General features: G+C 37.2%; 1 protein-coding gene across 11 annotated transcripts in view; it reads left to right on the forward strand.

Moving 5' to 3' along the window:
• Positions 1 to 23,324, forward strand: part of EYA4 (EYA transcriptional coactivator and phosphatase 4) — a 143,828-nt gene that overhangs the window by 9,520 nt on the left and 110,984 nt on the right. For all 11 annotated transcript variants that reach the window (XM_032101768.1, XM_032101767.1, XM_032101776.1 and 8 more), the window contains exon 2: positions 7,053 to 7,154. In XM_032101768.1, the coding sequence (XP_031957659.1) occupies positions 7,122 to 7,154 (33 nt within the window). In that variant the 5' untranslated portion in view covers positions 7,053 to 7,121. The remainder of the gene's footprint in view (positions 1 to 7,052; positions 7,155 to 23,324) is intronic.

The raw sequence follows: 23,324 nt of genomic DNA on the forward strand, positions 1-23,324 counted from the left end.
TTTTCACAATTACTTTGTGTGGCACACTTACTGCGGGCTCAGAGTAAAAGAGATTTGCCTGTAGGATTGCGAGCTGTTCCACAGATGTCACAACATTTCAGTTACCTATGAGGACTGCTGGTGGGCCAGGAGCTGAAATGAGTGCAGACAGCTCATGTGAGGATCAGCATAAAAAATGTAGATTACACAGGACATCTGGTATGGCGTTTTGCATTTGTGCTGGACAAAGATGGTACATGGAAAATTTTCTACTTTTCAGTCATTGTGTTCTGAAGGTTTCAGTTTGACTTGATGGCTGGGGTGCAGCAGTGTTAGGTTTGGTGAGTAATAATTGTCATTCTGTTCTGTCAGAAGCCACCCAAGCTGCATGCTGGCACCAGAAGGAGTTCCATATTCTGGGACAGTTCTGCATTCACACTTTTTGTTTCCCATTGTTCATGGAATGAAAAAATAACACTTTCTCCAATGCAATATTTAGGGGTTACTGTCAAATTTAGTTAATAACATTTCATTTCTTCTACCAAACCAGAACCAAAGTGCCCAGGCTTCTTTTGGGTTGGTTAACTTTGTGTTTCTTTCTGACATTTCAAAATGTTCCATTCAAGAATTTCATGTGAGACATTTGGCAGTAACAGGAATAACAGCTACTGGACAATGACTCTCACACGTAAAAAGGATGGGCATGCTGCGAACTTCCTCCTTCACCAGGATGTTTCTAGTAATCCTAGGGAGTATCTGAACTTCTACAGTAACTCTCATGGCATCCTCATACTGTTGAATACACTCTTCAAACTGTGGCATGGTTTTTAAAGCAAATAGGATCAAAGGTACTGTGCTGTCACAGCTTTCATGAATCCATGTGGTTGGGTTCTTTGCATCAAGTTTTTCAGCCTTGTAAAACTGCTGCTTTCTTTTACCTTGTGGATATGCTCATTTTTAGGTTCTCCTAAATTCTAGAATGTTTCTGTTTTAGAAATAGCTTTTTTTTTGTTATTTTATACTAGTTTTGTGTCACAAGGTTTTTGAGGGGGCTTTTTGTGTATAAAAGGTAAATTTGACATGCTTTTTTTGGGGAGAGGGAAAAATAAATAATATTTTCAAGTTGACAGTGTGTTTTTAAATACTCTGTCTAACAAAGTATAGCCTTTTTCTTTCTGTTTTCAGTGGCATGTTTATAAAGAATTGAAATGTTTTATTTGTTTTATTTACAGCTATTTCTACAAAAAAAGAGAGAATAATTGTCTCAGAAGTCAACCAAAATACCAAATCACATGTAGTAAAACCCAAAATTGTTCCCCCTAAAAAAAATCTAATTGTTTAAAACATTGAAATGGCCAGCTAGTAGGAAAAAAAAATTTTAATAAAAAATCTTAGCAGAGTATGCTTCTATCTGTGTCATCTTTGCGTTACTTGTTTGGGTTTTGTTTCTTTTCCCTGTAAACCACCTTTATTTTCTCTTTATTTTTAGGGGAACACAGTGGGATTCTAGATCAGACTTGTTTATAAATCAAGGACAGAAGTCTCAGAATTTGTTTTATTCATTTCTATCTGGAAAATTCTGTAACTGATTAATTTGGAATGAGATAGATGAAGTCTGTGTAGCTGCATGCCTTCTCTAAGCATGAGTGATGAGGTCTTGTACAGTTGGGAAGCCCCTAAGCGTCAGTGGATTTGTAGCTCTGGTCTCAATCTTGACAATTTCACAGTGCTAGGATAAGGGAGGTATTGCTGAGTTTATAATTCTATATTCTTAAATTTAATCCTTCTTATTCATTGCACAGGTATGGGATGGGAGGGGTAGGAAGAGTAGGGGAATCAGTTTTAGTTCACATTTGAGTATCTATAAAGTTGGTAGCCAGAGTTGCAAGAGATAAATGCTGCACCCTGTTCTTCTACCTAAAGTAAATGAGATCCAGTGCTTACAGGTGTTTGCCATTTGCCAGGAAGCCTTTCTGTTTTCCCCATTTTTTTTGTGTTGCATAATGGTAATGGGACAGCAGGCAGATCTATTGTCATGGACACTTTTAGTTTCCTACCTGGTTTACGTACCTAACTGATGCAGGGACATCATGGTCTGTGTTGCTCTGCTTTGTTTGTCTTGGTGCCTGTTTTTGATTGGTACCAAATGGTTTTGTGGTGGTGTGACTTGTTTCTAAGTTGGAAGTACCTGATGCAGAGTGGGAATACCATCTTAATTTTTCTTGAATAAAATGTCCACAAATGCTACACAAGCAATGCCACCCTCCAGCAAACTCAGTTCAAGGAAGAAAATTACGCAGAACTGACAATTATACAAATATTCATTGAAGACCATGCAGAAATTGCAAGACTGTGTCTAACAAGTGTATAGTGACTTGCATGAAAGTCAATAATTTGATCTGAACTTTGAGGAGTTTTCAGTGTGTTGCGGCTTGATGGCATGAATTGTGTCTGTTTTGATTACTGTGTTTAGTGTCTGGCATGAATTAATGTGCTCAGAAAGGAAGATGGAAATAACAACTTATATCGCAGTTACAGATGTGTAATTTTTCAGGAGAGGGAGAAGGTAGAGGGAAGCTAGATGAGCTCAGAACTGTAAATGTGTGGTGGGTGTTGAAGATCCCATACCTGTTCTTGACATGCATCTTAACCTAAGATCTGAAAATGACTGAAAATATCTTGTGTCAGCAGAAACAAACACTACTTCATCTCCAGCAGGAATCGTAGTAAGACTCTAAATCTAATAATGTCTGACATTGCACCTTGAAGTTTATGAACTTCAGGGGCACATTTTCCATATACATTAGAATATATACCATATGCCCAGTTTCGACATATGCGTGTTCTTATGCACATCCACGCTGGATACATGCTGGAATGAGAACACTGAATGGGTCTTAAAAGGTGTCCTGTGCAGCCCCCTCCAAGCAGCCAGTATGCTGTCACCCAAGTATTTACTGTGAAAATGAGGGCTGTTTGTAGAGAAAGCAGATGGGTGGTTCTGCTCGCTTTTCGGGACATCATGGAAATTCCTCCCGTATTCCTTCCCTGTTTGCAACAGTGTGTGTGGTTAAAACAGGCAGGGTATTCATCTGTGTAAAGTTGCATGAGTTTTTCTGTGAAATCCCAGCATAATTAAGATTATTCAAAATAAGGAATAATCTATCTTCTCTATTTAAGCAATGCATCTGCAAATGAAAATCGATGTAGGCAGGTGCTCAGCAGAACACAAAACCCAGGGAAGATGATTTCCTTCCATCAGGGCTTGCTGGAAATGCCTGAAGCTAAAATTGGTGGTACATGACGGTATTGCTGTCCTCTCCACTGCATGCCAAGGGCTCTGATGAGGACGGAGCTCAGATTTTCGGATGTCACTAATATAGAAGTGGGTCCTGGATGTGCTACAAAGGATTCCAGAATGCTCTAAGACTTCTCTGAGACTAAAATTCTCATCCTCAGCAAGTTAAAAGTGGTCTGCAATCAAACTGGTCCAAAGACAGCCATATTTAACCCTCTTCTGGATGATGGATTCTTCTTGGAGATCCATATCCCTGTCTGGCCGACAGGAGGGCCTGAAGCAGTCTCTGAAATACTCTTGGGAAACATGTAGATTTTTAAGACTGGTTTTCACCTGTGGGTCCCCAAACTTCACATTCTATCTTGAGCTGGTGGAAGTTGCAACACAGGATCATAGTAGACATCCCATAGAAAATGAAATTGTATTACATTTTCAGTCATTTATAAAGCAGTGTGCAGCAGATCCTCAAGTAGTTTATTTTCTTTAACTTATGTGTGTATCTCTGGAAGGAAACACATGTTTCTCCTCATGGTCAAGTCCTGGAAGTTGCAGTTTAAATTTGATGAAGTGTTTTATTCCCTCAGATAAAAATAAATAAATAAAAAATTAGATTTAAATGCATTTGCTGATGAGGAAAGTCAGGAATCCTCCTAATTAAGACATTTCTTAGAAAGGTAAAATTTTTATCTGGGAGCATAAAACACTTCATCAGTTTTAAAGCCACATCTGCAAGGAGTGGATAAAGAGGAGAAACAGGCATTTTTCTTCATTCTGGCTTGTCTGTGAGTTTAAGACTTTTAACAACAGTTTTAAAAATATTTAAACCCAGTTAGAAACACTTGCAATATAATAGGGATAAGAGTGCCCTCCCTCCCTCTGTTTTTAATCTGGTTCTCTTGATGGAATAAACTACAAGGTTGAATTGGTAACTGGATTATTGCCTCATAAAACAGCACGAGGTTACTATTATCCTTTAATTTTATATCTTTACTAGGGAGTAATGTTGGTCTTATTTAAATCACTGACTTCTCTAATGGTTTTTCTCCTCTTTTACAAATGTATAAAACTAAACCCTAAAGGATTTGGTCTAAGTGCAATTGGCATAAGTGCCATTATAAAAATCTTTGTGTTAGCAGTTGGTTATAATCAACTGCTTTAACTGGGCTCAGAATGCAGCAAGTTTCAGCTGTTGATAGGTAGAATAAAACTGATAAAATATTATTTCTGAATTTCATTTTAAAAAGTGCCATTTCCAGTGAGAATTCTGAATTTTGAGAGAGTATGAAGATGAACTTCATGGAAACTTATAATTTAGCACGTTCATGCAAACAATATATTTAACATATTGTGTATCTCTGCAAAGATTAAAAAAAGCTTGTCTTTGTCTTGCAATTCAGTAAAGTAACTTCGAAAATTCAGGAAAACTTAGTCTTTTTTAGGAAGTGACTAATACATGTGGGATATTTAATGATGCAATCCAGTGAATGCACCCATCTGAATTTTGGGACACAACACCTGCTGCGAGTAAATCATTGGCAGGTCTTACTAATAAAACTCCTGTTGGATTTGTGTCACCAGGATGTATTTAAAATATTGATACACTGTTGTTTTAGGAAAAATGTGACATCCATCTGTTGATCTCAGTGTGCTTTGATTAAGCACCCATCAATAAGGAAAGAAACATGGGTCTATCTGTTATGGTATTGCTCTGTAGTTGAGTTATAGTTGAGTTTTATACAGAAAGTGGGGTATCTGTCACCTTGGTGACCTACTGACAGAATTACAGCATTTACTGTTTGAATGCAAGCCAGGTACTGACTTTTCAGTCGCTATACTTAGAAACTAGTCAAATAATTTGTTGCATATTTTGTATTTTGACCATTTATTTCCACAGACAATCTTACCAATGCAATAAAGTGAACACACTACAAACTTTTAATTAAATCAAAGCAGATTTTATTTCAAGTTACTAATGGAATATTTTAGTATTGGTTGTAAAAATTCAACTCTGTGTTTGCAATTGCTTCCTTTGATTGGGACTGCTGCAGGCAATGCCATGTAGAGCTGCTTTCTCTTAAAATACCTATTGATCATGGCAGTCTTCTTTCTGAAATTTGCCTATAATGGGTGTTTCAAAGAAGCCTTTCAATTCTCCTTTTAGCTTCATTGAACAAAGACTGGAGGAGATATTTACAAACACAAGAGTGTGGGCTCCACATTGACCAAAAAATCACGGGAAGTGATTACAGTTTTGGTGAAGGTGTTGCGGGGGAAGACATTGATGTCTTGGATCCCTCTGAAATTGAGAGGACGCTAAAACCATTTTGAAAAAGGAATTCTTTTCAGCTGTGGTGAAATACACGTAACATGATTTTCTTGCAATTTGTCTTTTCCTTGTCTAACATCATGGCAAAAATTAATGAAATGTGAATAATTTTGAAACTTCAGCAACAGGGAAGATAGACAGGAGGTGGCAGGAAAAACCGGGGTGAAACTGAAAGCAAGGTAGACTGGGGCTGTGCATTTGTGCATTCTAATTTGATATTAGAAAATATCTAATGCAAAACAAAATTTTTGGGAGTTACATTTTGGGGAGTAAGTGGAGGTATGGCAAGTAAGTTGCACTTGAGATTAAGAGAGGCAGTGTTCACAAGGCAATGCAGGGCAGTGGGTGAGAATATGTAGGTGCCGTGGTTTGTTCCATGTAGGTTCCATGGCTCTGGCTCCTTTCAAATATTCTTCAAATGCCAATACAGCTGTACATTGTTTGCATTTATTAGTGCTTGCTGGTCAGAATTTAAAACAGAGATCCATAATATGTTTAAGATACTGGGCATAGTCCCAGGTAGTTCCTTGTTGTGCCTTCTTGATAAACAAATCTAGGTAATGTTGTTAAGCAAGTCCAGGATGTTTAGGTTCCTTAATGTATGTGTTTACATATTGATTTTTTTTTAATGTAACATGAGCTTTAATTAATTATATGATTATTGCATATATGAAATATTCCTGTCTTTTTTTTTTGGTTCTAAATTATGCAAATTTGCATAACTCCAAAACTGATCTTTTCTGAGAAAGGAGATTGTAATATAATCATGTGGCTTTATAGTTAAGGTTACCATGATCATTCACAGGTAGAACTCTTAGAGAATAGAGTTTTCCTGTTGAGGATCTCAATATTTGATAAGAATGATTCACTCTATTAGAGAAGGGGTAGACATCGTAGATAATTAGGATAATGTCTATCATTTAGCACTTTGTAGGGACCTGCATTTTATAAACCACTTTGTGAGTTTAATTTAATCCTACAGGAATTTAATGAACCTGAGAGAGGGGACTCCATGCTGATAATTGCATAATAACCTATTTTTCTGCCAGACACTTAATGGCTAAGAGGTTATCATTAAATGTGTATTAAGCAGTTCTCTTCTATAACTGTCTTTATAATATGTTCTCTCAAGGGTTTTCGTTTGTTGACTACTTAAACAGCTGCCTGTATTCAACATTTTAGCTTCTTTATTGGTTTGTTTTCATAGCTTTTTTTTTTCTGGCAGGAGTCAAAGACAAGTTCCTGTTTCTGTTGATGTATTTTAGATAGTTCCTAAAATAATACCGAAGGTGTTGAAGCACTTTAAATGAAATTAGTCTTCGCATGGGAACTTTGCTTCAGGTTTTAGCAAACCACAACCTCAGTTAGGCTATTTGTTTATTGAAGATTTGGTTTTGAAGTGAGGACCATAGACTAACATGTCATTTTTTATCTTCTTTTTTAATTTAGACTACTGAGCTGTAAATTGAAAGGAAGATAATTTCTGCTTGTGGAGGAAAATAAAGGTGAAAAACCTCAATGGAAGACTCTCAGGATCTAAGTGAACAATCAGTAAGTACAAATGTTGCTAAATTGAATTGAATAATTTGAACTCTTTCAACCAAGTTGTGTGAAAGGATTTTACTGTGGATTTGAAAATTGTAGTAAGATCTGGGGAAATCTTCTGAGCTCCTAGTTTTAAACCTTTTAGTTTGTATGTTAAATGAGTGGTTTTAGTATTTTTTCCTTGTTGAAATGAAGAAGATCTTTGTTATATAAGTTTTTGCAGAACTACAATTGCTGGAGGGATATAATTAAGCTACATTGGAAGAATAAAATTTTAGAAATGTGCACAGTGGTATGCCTTTTTCAAATAATTGCATTAAAATGTATATCCACGGTGGTCTGTCAGTTTTGGCAAAGCAAGGGTTACCAAAAACATGAACAAAATATTTCAGATGGTCAGACTGTGGCAGATGACATACATAAAGTTTTTCAGCTTTCTCTTGGCTTTCAAGGGGTTTGTGAGAATTGGCAATCTATCTCCCTGTCCCATGTCAGAGGGAGATTCTTCTTGTTGCTGATGGCATTTCTGGGAAAAATGGGGTGGATATTTCTTCTCCTTTTTCCTTTCTTATTTTTCCTTTCCTTTAAGGATGTCATCTCCAGACCTCCTTAGCACCAGACTGCACCAGACTCCTGAGGAGACAGCTCCAAGCAAATTCAAAGCTATCTGGGCTTGCCAGCCAATGTATTGGCCTTGTTTTTAGCATTTTAATTTTCTACTGTTTCTTACTGGTCACAATAGGGACACATTTTGCCAGTACCGTGATCCCTACGATTCTGAGTTTGGGCACAGTGTACTAAAGATGAACAAAGGGATTTTGTCTTTCTGACTTGCTGAAAGAGGTTATCCATGCAATAAACTAGTTTGAATATATATATTTTTAGAGACTTTTATGGGTAACACAGGTGAAAGGAAGTGGGAAAAGTTGCATGTATTTCTAAAATGTCAGTAATTTTCTTTAATAAGGAGTACTTTTCTCCTGGCTGGGTAGCTCCTATCTGAGACTTTATCTTGGACTAGAGTTTTATTACTGATTTTAAATGGTACAGGACTGGAAAGTCTTAACAGTGTCTTAAGTCCCCATGGTGGTACTACTTGGGACAGCTGCACGTATTTATGTATTTAAAGTGTTCCCAACCAAAACTTTAGAGCCTGTAAAAGCTACATGGCTTCGTAATTTAATAAAGTTTTATAAAGGTTATAAAAGATTAGGCAGAAGTTCATCTCTTGCAGTCTGAGAAACAATTTTTCTGTTGACTATTCATGGTGTGGTTATTAATAGGAAGTAGATGAGCCAGTTTAGCTTAGTGCAAAAGCACCTTTTCATAGTAGTTAAAATGTTTTTGCAGCACTGGATGCCTGATAAATGCCTATTTCAGAAGGTATTTTACTACCCTATCATACTATAATCTCTGTGGTACTTCTCATAAGTGCTACATAGCTTTATGTTGATATGTGAAACAGTCTGCAGATTGCAAATTGAGGTGAAATCTGTGCTGTGTTGCATACAGAGATAGGATTTGATGTCCTTAAGAAATGTCACAGAAAATCGTGATTCAAGACAAGTTTATTCTTCTTAGTCTTCAGTAACAGTGTCAGAACTTGACGGTAACGGGTGGGAGAGCCATTTCATCACTCCCTTCATCCAGGTGGGCACTGAGACTAAAATCTCACCAAGATATTGGGCACTGTCCTGGGAAAAGGAATTGTGTGAGGCCTGTCTGCCTAGAGCAGGCACTAAGCCTTCATCTCCCAACTTGAAAAGCCATTTCACTGTTATATCTTGGTTAAACTCCTCTCTCAGCCAATAAAAAAAAAAAAAATACAGCATCTATGGCTTGGTTCCTTAAAAGCCACAGGGCATGTCTGTGGGCTAGAGATCCCAGGAAGCAGGAGGCTTCGGTGGTTTAAACTCTAAGAAGGTATCAGATGTATCTGCTTTTAGTATAGTTGTGGTATTTTGTACTGGTTAATGTGTTTTATACTGGTTAGTTCTGGGCAGTTTCTGCTCATCAGGCAGGATTTCTGGTTCTTGACAAGTTCGGGATGCATAAGTACTTCATTCCAGCCTCAAGATTTCTCTTTGGGAGCTAAAGGCATAACATCATGAAAATTCATGGAGAATAAGGATCTATCCTCTGTTGCAAGTATATTAGATTGTGTGACTAAGCATGAGTGCAAGACCTGTGCTCAAACTTGTGCTGGCACCTTGGCTTTGAATAGTTTAGTCCTTGGTTACTTTGAAGACTGCCTTTCCCTGCAGCTGAGATGCATTAGAAGGTGTTTGCTGTTGGGTAGAATGTTGATGGACAGTTGAGTTTTCTGAAGAGAAAGATTCCTTTATTGGATTAATTTCCCTGGGCATTCTGTTAAAGAATCTTTCATCCTTGGGAAAAGAAGCCAGGCACCGTTCCTTGGTACAGTGAACAAGATTAATTTTCAAGTTTTTATTTAAAGAAAGGAAATCACTTTAATTTTTGCCAGTAGATCGTCCTCCTGAAGCATGATATACCGTGGTGTAGGTTTTATTCTGAATCTTCTCCATAAGTTTGAGATCACTATTATTATTTTAACTCAAAAAAATACACTAACAAGAAATTATTGATTTTGTGATTCCTATCCTGAAAGTACATCAGTTAGGTGAAACTTATATGAGCAATTCCACAACGTCCGTGTTGCCATATGAGAAATAAATTCTTCCCCATTTGTCTCAGAGCAATGACCACACACTGCTTCAGAAATCTAAGTGCTCCCCTGTCCTCAGAGCCTCTAAAGAGCTGTTTGACTGAATTGAGCAGCTGCTGTTTTCTGAGACGCCAGCTTGATTATATGTAATATATATACTATTTATTGCATTATGTCAGTAATTTATTTGTTTTTCCTATTTTTGACCAGGAGTCAGTCTACATGCCTAATTGTTGTACTGCAGAGCCTCTGTACTGAGAAACATGTTGTGACCCCTTTCCTTTGCCTTCTCCTGTGTGTCAGAGGTGGGGGAATCAAGTCTTAATCAAGGTCATTGAGCGAGAAAAAGAGTAAGAATCACAAGAGAGTTTATTACACTTTGGCTTTCCTGTCTTTACTCACAAATGAATAGGTAAATAGCTCTATTTTGAAGAGCAGCAGGAAAATGATGCAAGTTACTAGCTGATGCAGAGGTGAGCTGGGATCCATCAGGTGCAGCTGAGATCCAGTGGATCCCTGCAGCTGGCATGGAGCAGGGATGAGGCCTATCATAACACTGTACTTCTAGGGTGGGTGTGTCCAAAAAAGCTCATGACCCTCTTTTTATTTCCAGTTCAGATGCAGAATATATTTGTACATCCATGCACAGGAAGGAAATTTTCTTTTCATTTATAGGAAGGCTCCATTTAATAGTATTTTGAGTGAAAAAGAGGAAAATAATAAGACTTGTATTTCACAGACAGAAGAAAATAACCAAATGGTCCTTTTCATGTTCTGGTGTGAGGTCTGTTACCATGAGCAGGCTGCTACTTACCAAGCAAAAGAATACTTAAAACCACATGAATTAGTCTTACATGAACAGATGAAGCTAGGTAAAACCATAGTTTTAATAACTATGTTTGCCATAGACTTCATGCAGGCCAAGTGAAAAAAAAATTAGAAGGTATAATAAAGCACATTAGATTTTTATTTTACAATTACTGCTCTCCTTCAAAAAAAAGAAGCCGATTTTTACTTTTTTACTGAATACTAACTAGAATTTTTTGTTGTTTTTTTTTCAAAAGATGCGTGTTAACATTTCTATTTGTTTTGAAATGGAAGAAGAGGAAATTTTACAGATCTTGTATTTATGAAGAATCTAGCAATAGGAAAACAAAAGTTTTTTAAGACTGAACTCGGAGATGGTTTAAAAAACAGTAGTTTTTTAGCACCTGAATAGTCCTCTGGTGTGCCTTGATACAGCAAACACACTTCGGATTTTGAGAACTACAGGTTTACACTCTTTATTTTCTCTCTTTTAGTCATCACTTTCTGCTCAGTCTGTATTAGTAGAAGAACAATTTGGCTGCTAACTTGCTAGTTTAGGGTTTCAAAGGGCCTTATTGTAAACTGGTGTAATTTCATCCCCTGGCCCTTTTATATAACAGTGTGCATATTTAGATTACTTCATTTTAACCTAGAATTAGACAATAGATTGCAGTGCTGTAGGACAGGACACTAGCAGATGTGAAGCTAAACCTGAACGAACAGGTTTTTATTTTTGTGACATTTGGACAATCACCCCCCTTGTGCCCTGGGTAAGTTATTTGTTTTTTATCAGATTGTACAGACTGTTTTATCTGTTACTTGCATTTATGGCCCACTCGCAGCTGGACAATCCTTGGCAACCTTTTTTGAACAGTGTTTTTTTGCCTGGTTTTGTTTTGTTTTAATGTGTGAAGCTGTCAGATGTGATCCCTTTGCAGATCAGTTTTCAGCTGCAGCTACTTCTTTGTTGCATGAGCCCTGTACCTGCAGCCTTTAATGTTCCCCACCTCTGGGGTGGGCAGCCTGCTAGCACCCTAGGAACTTTGGCTGGAGCTTATTGCAAAGAAATGAAGATTAGTTTGAACTCTTTAACTGAGTTTTAAAATGTTCTATTTCACTGCTCTGCATTGCAGCATAGCATGCTGTGGTTCTTACCTCTGTTATATCAGGATTTGTAGGACTTGGAATATTACAGGCAATTCATCTTCTCAGGTTAGGGGTGTTGCTTGAAAGAGATGTCTGGAAGTTACCTGGTCTAGCTTCTGGTCATGAAATGCTGGCAGCATGCACAAGTACTTCAGTTATGAAAGCAAAGAACAGTTAAATCAGTAAGTGAAGAAATTATGGATTTAGTAAGAAAAAAAAGTTTCCTTAATGAGTGATTACACGCTTTTAATTAAAATCAGTCACTGAAGAAAAATGCCATAACTTCAAGTCAGCTGTAATAGAAAGTAATGAAAAACCAGCCTGTCTTTTGGAAGGTTTATTTCAGAGTATTTTTGAGAGTTGCTTAGATATTTTAGTACCTCCTTTTCACAGACACAGCGACTGGCACAGAGAGGTGGCTTGCTGTAGAGGATCTAAAGTTATCACCCATTTTGAGTTAGAGTAGATCAAGAATAAAGTGTAATACCATAATTTCTTCTCTGTCATCTAATAGGAATTTGAGGTAGAAACATCGCTGTTTTTCTCTCTCAGCTGCATGACTTTTTCATGTGACATGACAACTTCTATGAACACATACTCTTTTTTTTCTCTTTCTTTTGCCCTCTACCACTTCAGCATTCTGTCATTTCTGTACAATAATCCACCAGTGTTAAATTTGAAGGCACTCTTTTCAAACTACATTAGTAGTTTTATATATATTTTATTTCTCTCATTTAGCAAATGGGACAGACCAAATGAGACAACACTCAGAAGCAATTAATGCATTTTGACATGCAGAATAAATTGAGTTGACTTGTGTGTCGTATGAATTGCATATCACTGGAGAAACAGTTTGGCATCAAAAACACAAATGTTCACTGTTGGCATATATGCAATAGAAATTTGCATTTTTTTCTGAGTTAATTAAAATTATGATTTGAAAGCACTTTTCTTTAAAAGCTAAGTAGGCACTATCTTAAAAATGTATCCAGGAGAATGCAACAGCATAATATCCATGGCTTGTAAACTTGCAAGATGGGATGAGAAGACGGCACAGAAACAGAAATGCTTCTGTCATTGTCACTGGCACGTCTCCTCTGGTTCAGCTCTCTGCCTGTCTCCTGGAAGATGTTACCACGTCAGTATCACAGGTTTAAATGGAAAGGCACTGTATGGGCTTTATTTAATAACAAGGAAAACCAATAAAAGAAAATGTTTTGCTGTCACATACTGTCCTTGGACGGCTGACAAGGACTGACACATAGCTACTATATAGTTTGTTATGGCTGGTATTTCTGGCTCCAGAGAGGCCCCAGACCAGAATTTTAGGGGTAGAACTACTCGGGAAAATTACCACTGCCATAAACTACATGAACTTTCCTCATCTTCTGCACAGGGGTCTCCAAGGTTCCTGGAGCATGAAATTTTCTATTACTAGTGATGTTATAGCCCTGATGCTATATGAATATCAGAGGTGACTTCTATTGTATTATAACAGATAACACCACTAGAAAAAATAGTGGCAGAAACTTGCAGGTGGAAGAAATTGTCTTCAAGGCCCAAAAACTGGGCCAGCTTAGACCTTTTTGAATCTTCCACAAGGACCTGTTCACCTAAGAAAAGCTTTGTATCTATGCATGCATCATAAGATTTGGAACATGTGAGTCAGTCTAATAAAACTATTAGCTCTCTCTATAAATGGTGCTTTTTTAGAATAAATCATCAGAATCGGACAGACACATTCCAAGCCCTGCAGATGAATTTTGCTTGTATGATATGACACTTGTTCAAGCATTTAAAATACCAAATTTATAAATGCTATGCTTTTAATTAATTTCAGTATTGAATTTTAACTTTGAATTACTCACAAGATTTCCAAAAGCATTCATGTCTGTCCAATTTGTGAATGCAAAATGAAAATACAAGTTTCCTTAGCAGAAGGATTGTACATCAGCTTAAGCTTCTGATTTTGACAGTGTCCAGGTGAAGCTAATGTGTTCAGAAATACTTTCTTCTTCAGTAAAAAGGGGTCAGGGTTTTGTAATGCACACAAAATATTCAACAACATGACAGTAAATCAATCTTCTCTAGCTTTTTCATTTTGCAAGGGTAAAAGCCCTGTGCCTTCGTGCCTATTAAATAACTAAGTCTACATTTTCACATGAAAAGCATGGATTACACCGAACATACATTTGGTTTATACTCATTTAATTATTGTAAAAAGTCCAGATGCAGCAGCGTGCCGAAGAATGCGTGGGACTTCGGGGATGTGATTAAGCCCACTTGAATCAATGGGATTTTTCATGTGCTTTAAGTTAGGCAAGTGCTTAAGTACTTTTCTGGAAAAGGCTTGGAAATACAGTACAAAATAAAAGCAATAATTTCAGAAATATTTCACTGGCAAATACATCTGAATGATTTGTGGCTATGGCTAATATTTATTCAGCATCATGTAACAGTCATGGTTTCTTTCTTCTCCTTATAGTAATTTTTATCTGAGCTCTGCCTCTGCATCCAACTGGTTGACTTGCAAGCAAACTGGTATTAAAAGAGAATAATGGCAGGGAGGAATGTTAAATAATTTTTAAATAATAAAATAACACTAGGCAAATAATCTAATTTCATATTTTATAAAGCATGTCTTAAACAGATTGGGCATATGCAGACCCATTAAACCACACTCTCATCCTTGTCCTCTTTTATATTAGGTTAAATCTTTAGCAATGTGAAGAAGAAGTTAAAAACATGGAAATATTTTGGCTGCAGTAAATGGAGAGAGTTTTGCCGTAATATAACTTAAGGCAGAATTTGTCCTGGAGGATCTCCTTGGGATAACAATGTGAAACTCATATTGTTTATTTCTTTATTTATTAATTAGTTAAATAATTAGTTTTAAGATTGTTTTCATCCATGCTCTTGAAAGCAACACCTAGTGCTCTATGGGAATATTGTCACAGTAGAATGCTTTGCTTCATGTCAGCACTTGGACTTCAGTGATCATGCTTTAGTCAAAGAGGTCACCAACCCAAATATGAAGCAGCTTGCATCTAAGAGATCCAGAGTTTTGTGTTGGAGTGTTACTCTTGTAAAGGCAAGCTCTATCTGAGAAACCAAGAAATTAAGTGTGTTTAAGTGAAGACTGAACAAACCCTCTCTTAAATGTGGCAGCAAATATAGTTTATCTTATCTCTCCCTTTCTTTTTCTGTGTTATGTTAACAGCAGAGGAATGCAAGTTAACTGACCATGATTTTTTTGACTTTTTGGTTTGGTTTTGGTACTAGGAGCAGTGACTAAAGGGATTTCTGTAATGAAAAAGCACATCTTTTATAGCACAGGTCTTTAGTGGTTCCTGCTTTTGTGAAACCATACTTGGCTTTAAATTTTTAGTCTTCGGTCCTGAGCCACATGAAATTTTTTTTGTATGATCCAGTCAAAGTATACAAGAGGAGGAACTAAAGCAAACATCACATTTCTGAAATGAAAAAGAATGTTTTTCATTTTTCAGTTACCAATGCTGTTAAAAAATTATACAGGTTTTCAAGTTTTGGTTTGTCATGCAGTCACCTTCCCTGTGGGAGTGCTCACGGCTTGTAGTAAAGTGTGTTGGGCTGCCACCTGAGCGCTTTGGTGATTTACATAGTAAAAGCCCACAGCCTGGGAGCTTGTGTTGCTGGACATGGCAGTGTAGATACTAAATTCCATCCATTAAAAAGTCAAATTATGCTTGTAGTTTAAAAACCAGTAATCAGTGCTTTAACTGTTTTTCAGGGGTTCTTTTTACTGACTCTGAGCAAATAGGATTTGTGCATTTACCAGCCCAGATAGGATCAAGTGTGAGAAAGAACTTGATCACTAAATAGTGATCCTCATAGTAGCTCTCGAGCAGTTAGGAAAACCTTTTCTTGCTCTTTTTTCCACCGATTCAAAGATTCATACTCTGTTAAAATTCTTCCAGCAGCACATTGAATGCAGCACATTGCTTTCCCAGCAATTCAGGCCTTTGCTTGGGTGGAATGGGCTGTCATTTCCTTTCCTCCTTTTTAGTTTGTTTTCTTTCAGTTGTGAAATAAGCTTGATAGTATGACAATTTTTGAAACAGTGAAATTAAAATAATTCCATAATGAAATGTGGGGAGTATTTCTATCATTCAGTGGGTTTTACCATCAGAGGGAGTAATGTGTTCTATAGTTAATGGTTAGTTATATTGGTATCCTACTTCAACCACTATTAAATGCATTTATATAAACAGCCTGGCCCTGAGAGGCCCTGATGCATTTGGGGCATCCGAGCTTCACATGCTTATTCTTGCTTAACCTGGTTGCCATGGACTGTTCCAGGATGCTTTTAATTTCATGGACTGGATTCACTCAGCCTTCCCTGCACTGGACACAGGAGCCTCTGTTTTCAGGGAAGTCCAGCACACACGAAGACTGAATGCTGTGCACAGTCTGTCAGATGCTGCATACAGGGTTATAAGTGTTCAGGAGCCTGAATCCAACTACAATTTCCCTTTATATACAGTTAATCATTTTCTAATACACACACTGAGCTACTGGTTATCAGCTTCCATTACGTATTTATTATCTACTTTTCAAGAGATTAGTTACTCAGGCTAAGCTCAAGTTCAGCTTATGCTAAATAATCTTTAGAGCTGTATTTGTTTATGTCTTTCTGTATGTACTTTTTCTTCCATGTAGTAATAGTGGTTGTGGTGGTACTGGAGCTTTGGTGGGCTACAGACATGCAGATATCCTGCTGCTTATCCTGTGATCTATCTGCTGTCTGTCATGTTCTCAAATACATTGCCCAGGTCAAACAGCTTTGATAGTGAGTTTTCATGGGTTTTTTATCCCATCAATGTAAAACTAATGGTTAACCTGTAGCCTCTGTAATGTGGCACCTGCATCTAGAAGTTTCATAAAAATGAAACTAATTTTATGCTCATCCCATAGCTTTGAAGGTGCAAGAGTGAGTTTGTCATTTCAAATGGAATGTTTATTAATAACTGTAGTAAATGATAATTTAAACCATACTCCTTGGGGCATCACAAGTGAAAATCATAGGCTTTCAAGAAGCTGATACCATATTTCATTTCATGCATAACTTGCTTTTAAGTCAAGGAATCCAGAGTTTAATTAAGTGAAGGAAAACTATACATTTTCCTTGCAAGATAATAGATTTAGTCTGAAGATAACTGCAAATTGAAAGTAGAATTAGAGGAAATAGTCTCTGTAGGATCAAGGGCAGTTATGTGATGCCTCATTGGGTGATTGTTCATAAACTCTTCAGTTCTTTCTTCTTAGTACTAGAGTTCAGTAGTACTCAGTTTTGATAAAAGCAAACACATAAAGAATTAAAATTGACCTGAACTTCCCAGGCTGAAATAATACCTAATTATTAGGTAGGTAGAATTAGGGTAGAATTAGCTAGCATTTTGAGAACCTTATACTGAACTATTTACTGAAAATCTCTCAGTTCATGTAATTTAAACTGTATTTTATAATATGTCTATGGAAGCAGATGTGTTGCAATAATAATGATACACTTCATCTGCTTTTCTGATGGTGCTGGATATGTTCTGTTTTGGGCATTAACCATATAAAGAGTTCTGGTGTTGAGCTGTGGTAAATAAGACTGAATAAATGCGTAACAAGACATCCTATCAAACATAATAGGGTTTGAAGAAGTGACTTGTTTCCAGTTGATGGTCTACTGATCTGCTTTGTATTTTTATCTAAATACCTGTGTATTGATGAAAGAAGACGTAGAATTAGAATATTAGCATTTGAAAAATTTTGTAGCAATGGAACTGTAGTTAACCACTTACGACTACAAGAATTGAATACATATCTAGACCCTGATTCCAACATAGTTATGCAGCTGTAAAATTCACCTATTGTTGAAAGTCTATCAGTAGGGTATCAAACAGAGCTACTGTCCAAAAAGCTTATGTCAGCACTTAAAAATAGTAGGAGGAAAAAAAAAAGAAGAATGTTTAGATTGTGCTAATTGCTACTTTCATGTTCTGTGGTGTATGGGATATTGTGTATTTTTTCAGACAAGGAAATCCAGATGTGGTCAACATGCTAAAATATAGAATGATAAAAAAGGACTGTAATGGTCAGCAAGCTTGTACTACATTCTCCTTAATAGAAGAATGAATTTCTCATGCCTACTGTGCAGGTCAAAAAGATCTCTGTAAAATTTTAGGTGTACATTGAGTTCCATTTGTAACTGGTATTGCAATAATATTCAGTCAGTACTGCAGATATGACCCAATTGTGGATCTGCAAATAATGCTGCAAAATTCAACAAGCTTACCTGTAAGAGTATGGAGCTGAGAAATAACTGTAATTATCCCAGGGGCAGTGCTATATTCCTTGCTGTCTGGTTTCACCTAACATGATGTGCACTGAAGAGGAAGGATGCCAGATGGTTGTGAAAGGGTTCTTTAAAATCACCAGTTGCAGAAATCCATCTGGCATATGCCAAGAGCAAGAGCTGACCAGCTAGCTGTCCTCTGATTTCCAGCAGTCTCAAGAGACATTCTTGAGGCCTTGAGTGAATACATGATGCAGTGCCTAACCAGGAACAGTGCAGCATCTCAAAACATCTGAAATCTTCAGCTGAGTGCTTCACAGGTGTCAGAAATTATACTTGCTGATAGCATGGTTTCAGAAAAAGTTAAGAAAAAGTATCAACCTCTGTAATACCTACCTCCATTCTTTTGGAAAATTTACATTTTCACAGGAGAAACTAGCAGTGTATACATAGGAAGGTGTGGGTTATGGGTGATTTTCTTGCAAAATTTTAGTGCTGAAAGAGAGCAAAAGATGTAAAATAACATCCATGGGGAAAAAAGTAACCAACTGTGTAAATGATGACTGTGAGGATACTTTGACCAAGTATATATGATAATGTAGAAAAATGAAATGCAGCAAAGCTGCCTGCTGGGGTGAATAATAGAGACAGAGCTCCTTGCTGTTGGTTTCACTAAGCCACTGTGTTTGCTTTTCATTTTTTATACTTTTCAGTGCTTCTGATGTAGCAAGATATCAAAGTGCCATGACTGAGTAATACTTGAAAAATGAAATTAATGTCATCCAGGGGAGGCTCATGGAGCATCATCTGATATTTGGAGCTAACTTTGTCGGTTCCTAGTATTCACTTATCCTTTCCTACTAACTGCTGGTATAAAATAGGAGAATCAGTCCCTGCTATTCTGCTGCTGCTCGGTGGGGGCTTTTGAGCTTAATCTTAACAAAAAAAATGTATCTCAGACATTCAGACCATTATAAAAGTCTTGAAGCTCATTAGATGCACAGATGTGTTAGCATATGCAGAGGAAATTTCCAACTGTTTCATCTTTATTTTTGGTTGGGGTTTTTTTTCATATCTTTCCTTGTGTCTCTCTCAGGGGAGCATAAATATTTGGGGTTAGAAAACAGTCTTTAGCAGATGCCACAGTGCAGAGCAGGCAGCAAAGGTTTGTGTGTAAATTTGTGTAAGTAAGGGGGTTTTATGGTGGTATGATCTCTGCAGTAATCTTTTCTCTGTTACAAATACTGCTACAGAGATGAGGCCTTTGCATTTGGCTACATAGAGAGCTTACTGTCATGTGAAGACCAAAAAAGTTCCTGCCATTGTCTTCTACTTCTTGGTCTACAGTAACCTCTGTCTAGCTGGGGAAAAAGACTGCACTGTCTTCTTATCTATAAATGTTAGTAATGTCACCTGGTAAGTTTGCACATGGAATTTTTCTGCTTTTCCAGAAGAAAATGCCTCCATTCAAATTAGAAAAGCCCAATGAGTGATTTACCCAAGTCCAGACTAAGGTATGCTTGTGAGTTTGAATACAGGAACTCCACTGCTACTTAGCTTTATTCCCAGAGCTTCCCATTTAACACCATGTGGTACATACTGGGAAGTTATAATGCCCTGTAAGGCAGAGACTTAATGATGTCAGATTAAAGGGGGAAACGGAGAAAAAATCCATCTTAAAAATTACCAGAAGCTGTAGCAGCCTTCCACATGGAAAGCAAATGACGGCATAAATAATTTTTGCATTCCCAGAACAGACAGGACTATTCTGCATTAATAAAAAGTGAATAAAAAAGTGCAATAATGGTATCGTGCAGTGTGTAGCATTTGGCACTGAGGTTTCATAACTGGGTAGATGTCGTGTGGGCTTCCAACCATCCTCAACTTTTTTCTGCTTTTTGTACTTCTCTTAGTTGCTTGAAGAAAGCTATTGATACACATTATTCTAATGACAGTATGCACTAGAACACAAGAGATTACCACTGTGCTTTCTCCACTCAGTACCCACACACGGAAGGTGTAGCAAAAAAGACGTGCCTTTTTGGTGCCCAGAAGTAGAAATCATTGTGACACAATTAGCATTAAAGGGCTCTGGTTTAGGCGCTATAAGAAGAAAACGTGAAAAATATGTGTCTACTCCACCCAACCATCTTTGTATCCACATCTAGCTCTGTAACATATAAAAACCCACACTTTTCACACTTGCTGTCAGTGTAAATATTTTAATGTATAAAATTTAGTGGAAATGGTTTGAAGATTGTTTTTTATGAATTGGTTTTAACATCTGTTATATCTCCAACAAAAAAAGTCACCGTTTAAATACTGAAGTATGTTAATATTTTAAATATTGAATTTTGATAAGCCACTAAACATCTACCAATTTGGTAGAAAATTCTTGCCTACCAAAATAACAGTAAACACAGAAACAAAATACATGGTAACCAAAACAAACCCTACAGATCCTTCGCTGTATTATGCAGTGGAATTAACAAGTGTGTGCAATTTATGTGCCAGTGTTTTGTAGTTCATACTGGAAATATTTGTCATTTGAGCAAATTCAACCCAAGGATGAGAGAAAATCTGGCAAATTTTTGGAGATTTAATCAAGCATAATTGAATTGCAATAACGTGTGTGCCCAGCATGTATCTGTAAATTCTTGCTGTGTCTGTATTTCGGCTAGTAAGAGAAATTGGTGCAAAGAATGAGCTGGAGAGAATCATGAGGAAAAACAAAACTCCAGGCCAGAATATTTATAATTAGTATGGCTGTAGGATGTGATGGGCCTTGAAGACTGCAGAAGGAAACAATCTCTAATAGAGTAACTGTAGTCTTCATACTCAGAGAAGAGGTGTGGATTCAGAAATGCTGTTAACAAGGAATTTTCCTGCTTCTTCTAAACCATGGGATACTTTTCTCTCTTATGGAAGATAATAGCAGAAGTTCTGTAAACTAAGAACACCTGCGACCTTGTAGAACTATGTTTACGGTACAGTAGAAAAATATTTTGGCAATGGAGGTTTTAGGATTTTAGCCAATCACCCCCAAGGACAAAATCCTTTGTCCAATTATACTATGAAGAAAAAGTCTATAAAAGAGTTTGTAAAATAATTAAATTAATCAATCTTGCTGCACAATTCCTGCCTGCTGGATCTTCTCTCCTCCTCCCTACGGCTGCCGGACATGGTAATATCGACAGTGGAAATAAAGAGGGACTTCCGCATTCTTATTTGCCATTCTAAAAGCACACAGTAAAGAAACTGCTGCATGATTGCATGGGTTTGTGACTTGATACATGATCCTTTAGAGATCCTTCAGTGATTGTTGCATGATAAGTAAAGCCTTCGGAAACTCTTAAGTCAGACTATGGTAGCAATGCATTAATTGGTACGCAGAACTTGCAGCCCTCTGCTATTTTTGTTCTACCTACTTGTCATGTTGCTGTGACTTGAAAAGAACCTTGCTTCTCTCCCTGAAGTACATCTGCAGCCCTGGAATTATGCTCAGGTTGTACACATCTTTCCACTACGTAGAGTTGGGTTGGCTGTCAGGATCTCTGTTCATGAAGGCTGCCTGTTCAAAGACCGTTCTGTTGGTTTAGTTGCATGATGTCGCGATTTGATAAGTGTAACTAGAAAATAATATCTCATTATGGTGCTTTCAATCTTTCAAGATTAATTTGAAGTATGCTTAATAACACTGCAATTGAATTGCACAAAACCCTCTGCATTTTAATAGATGGACTGATTGCAAAAAATATATTAGTAATGTTGTGAGAGTTTGTGTAGCTTCTGGTTTGTTAACTACAAAGTTTAGAGTATCCAGTACTTAATAAAATTTCTGCTGTTTTTCAGTGTTAATAAAAATTGCCAAGAAATGAAACTGCAGCATATATTAAAACTATATTTCTCTTGCATTGAAAGAGATTTCAAATCTATCCTTTATCTCTTTGATCAAAGCTTTTCTGGGCAGCAGCATATTTTTAAACTTTGCGGCTCTCGGTATCAAGTTTTGAATGGTTCTGCTGTTACATACTTTTACTCAGCTTAAAATTATTTTTTAGTGATAGAAAGTCAGTATGAGCTAGGTGAAAAAGGTATCCCTTTTTATGAAGACAGTTGTTTGAAACTAAATGGGGGGTCTGGTATTCCCATACGTAGGCATAATTACCATTCTAAGACTTGGGTTTCCCCAGGGCAGACCGCAAGGTGTTCCTGCTGGCTTATAATCACATGCAGATATGATAGCATATCTAAACTTGGCATTTTTCAGACCTTGCCAGTGGCTCTTAATCCATCCCTTGTGTGTCCTCTGTCCGCTTCCTGCTTTGCCCAAAGCAGCTGCTCAGCAACTTCACTTGCTGGTGGCCACCTTCTTTTCCAGCTTTGGATTTCTCAGAGAGCACCGTTGAAAGGAGGGGAAAATGCAAAATTTTTGCTCTGTACTGCTGCTAGTGAAAAACAAATTACCTTCTTGAAGTTATCTTTCCTATTGCTTGATCAACACATTCAGAGCTCTTTCCTTTCTTGCCTCCCTGTTTGTGCTGGCTCTAACTGGGTGTGCATCAGTAGATCCAAAATATGTGACAAACAGCTCTTTGGCTACCAGCCATTTATCCCCATTATAGCAATATGCCAAAAGATGTCCATCTGATGGAAAATTAAGTAATGTGAGCAAAAGGTGCTCTGCATCTTTTTCAGCACTTTCTGCAGTGGATTAGGCATGTGAGATACCAAATGGGTCCTGGGATCTGATTATACTCAGGTCTCCTTTTGGCCACGCTGCATTTTACAGAATAGTATGCTCAGCTGTTCTATGTTTTAAGCAGTGCATCATATCTTAAAAACATAAAGGTACATAAATGAAAGCTTATGCTGTGGAGCTAAGTTCTCAGTTACTTTTACTCATGCATTTTATGTCTGTTATACCCATTTCCTATGGTACTGTGGACCTGATTCAGAAAAGTATATAAGCATGTGCTTAATTAAGTGCTTTCCTGAATAGGTATGCTTTTCTGAATAGGAGCCCATGAGTAACTGGCATGTGGGCTGTAATCTCCCACCTGGGACATTCTGGGGGTGGATATTAGAAGACAAACCAGGTTTTTTCTGCTTTTCCTGCTTTCTGGAAGTCTCCTGCTCTAGATGACTTCAGTTTTTGATAAAGTGCATTCATCTGTAAGCTGAACCAGGCTTTATATTTATCATATTCATCATT

The sequence above is a fragment of the Corvus moneduloides genome, chromosome 3 (genome assembly GCF_009650955.1).
Source record: "Corvus moneduloides isolate bCorMon1 chromosome 3, bCorMon1.pri, whole genome shotgun sequence".
Taxonomy (NCBI): domain Eukaryota; kingdom Metazoa; phylum Chordata; class Aves; order Passeriformes; family Corvidae; genus Corvus; species Corvus moneduloides.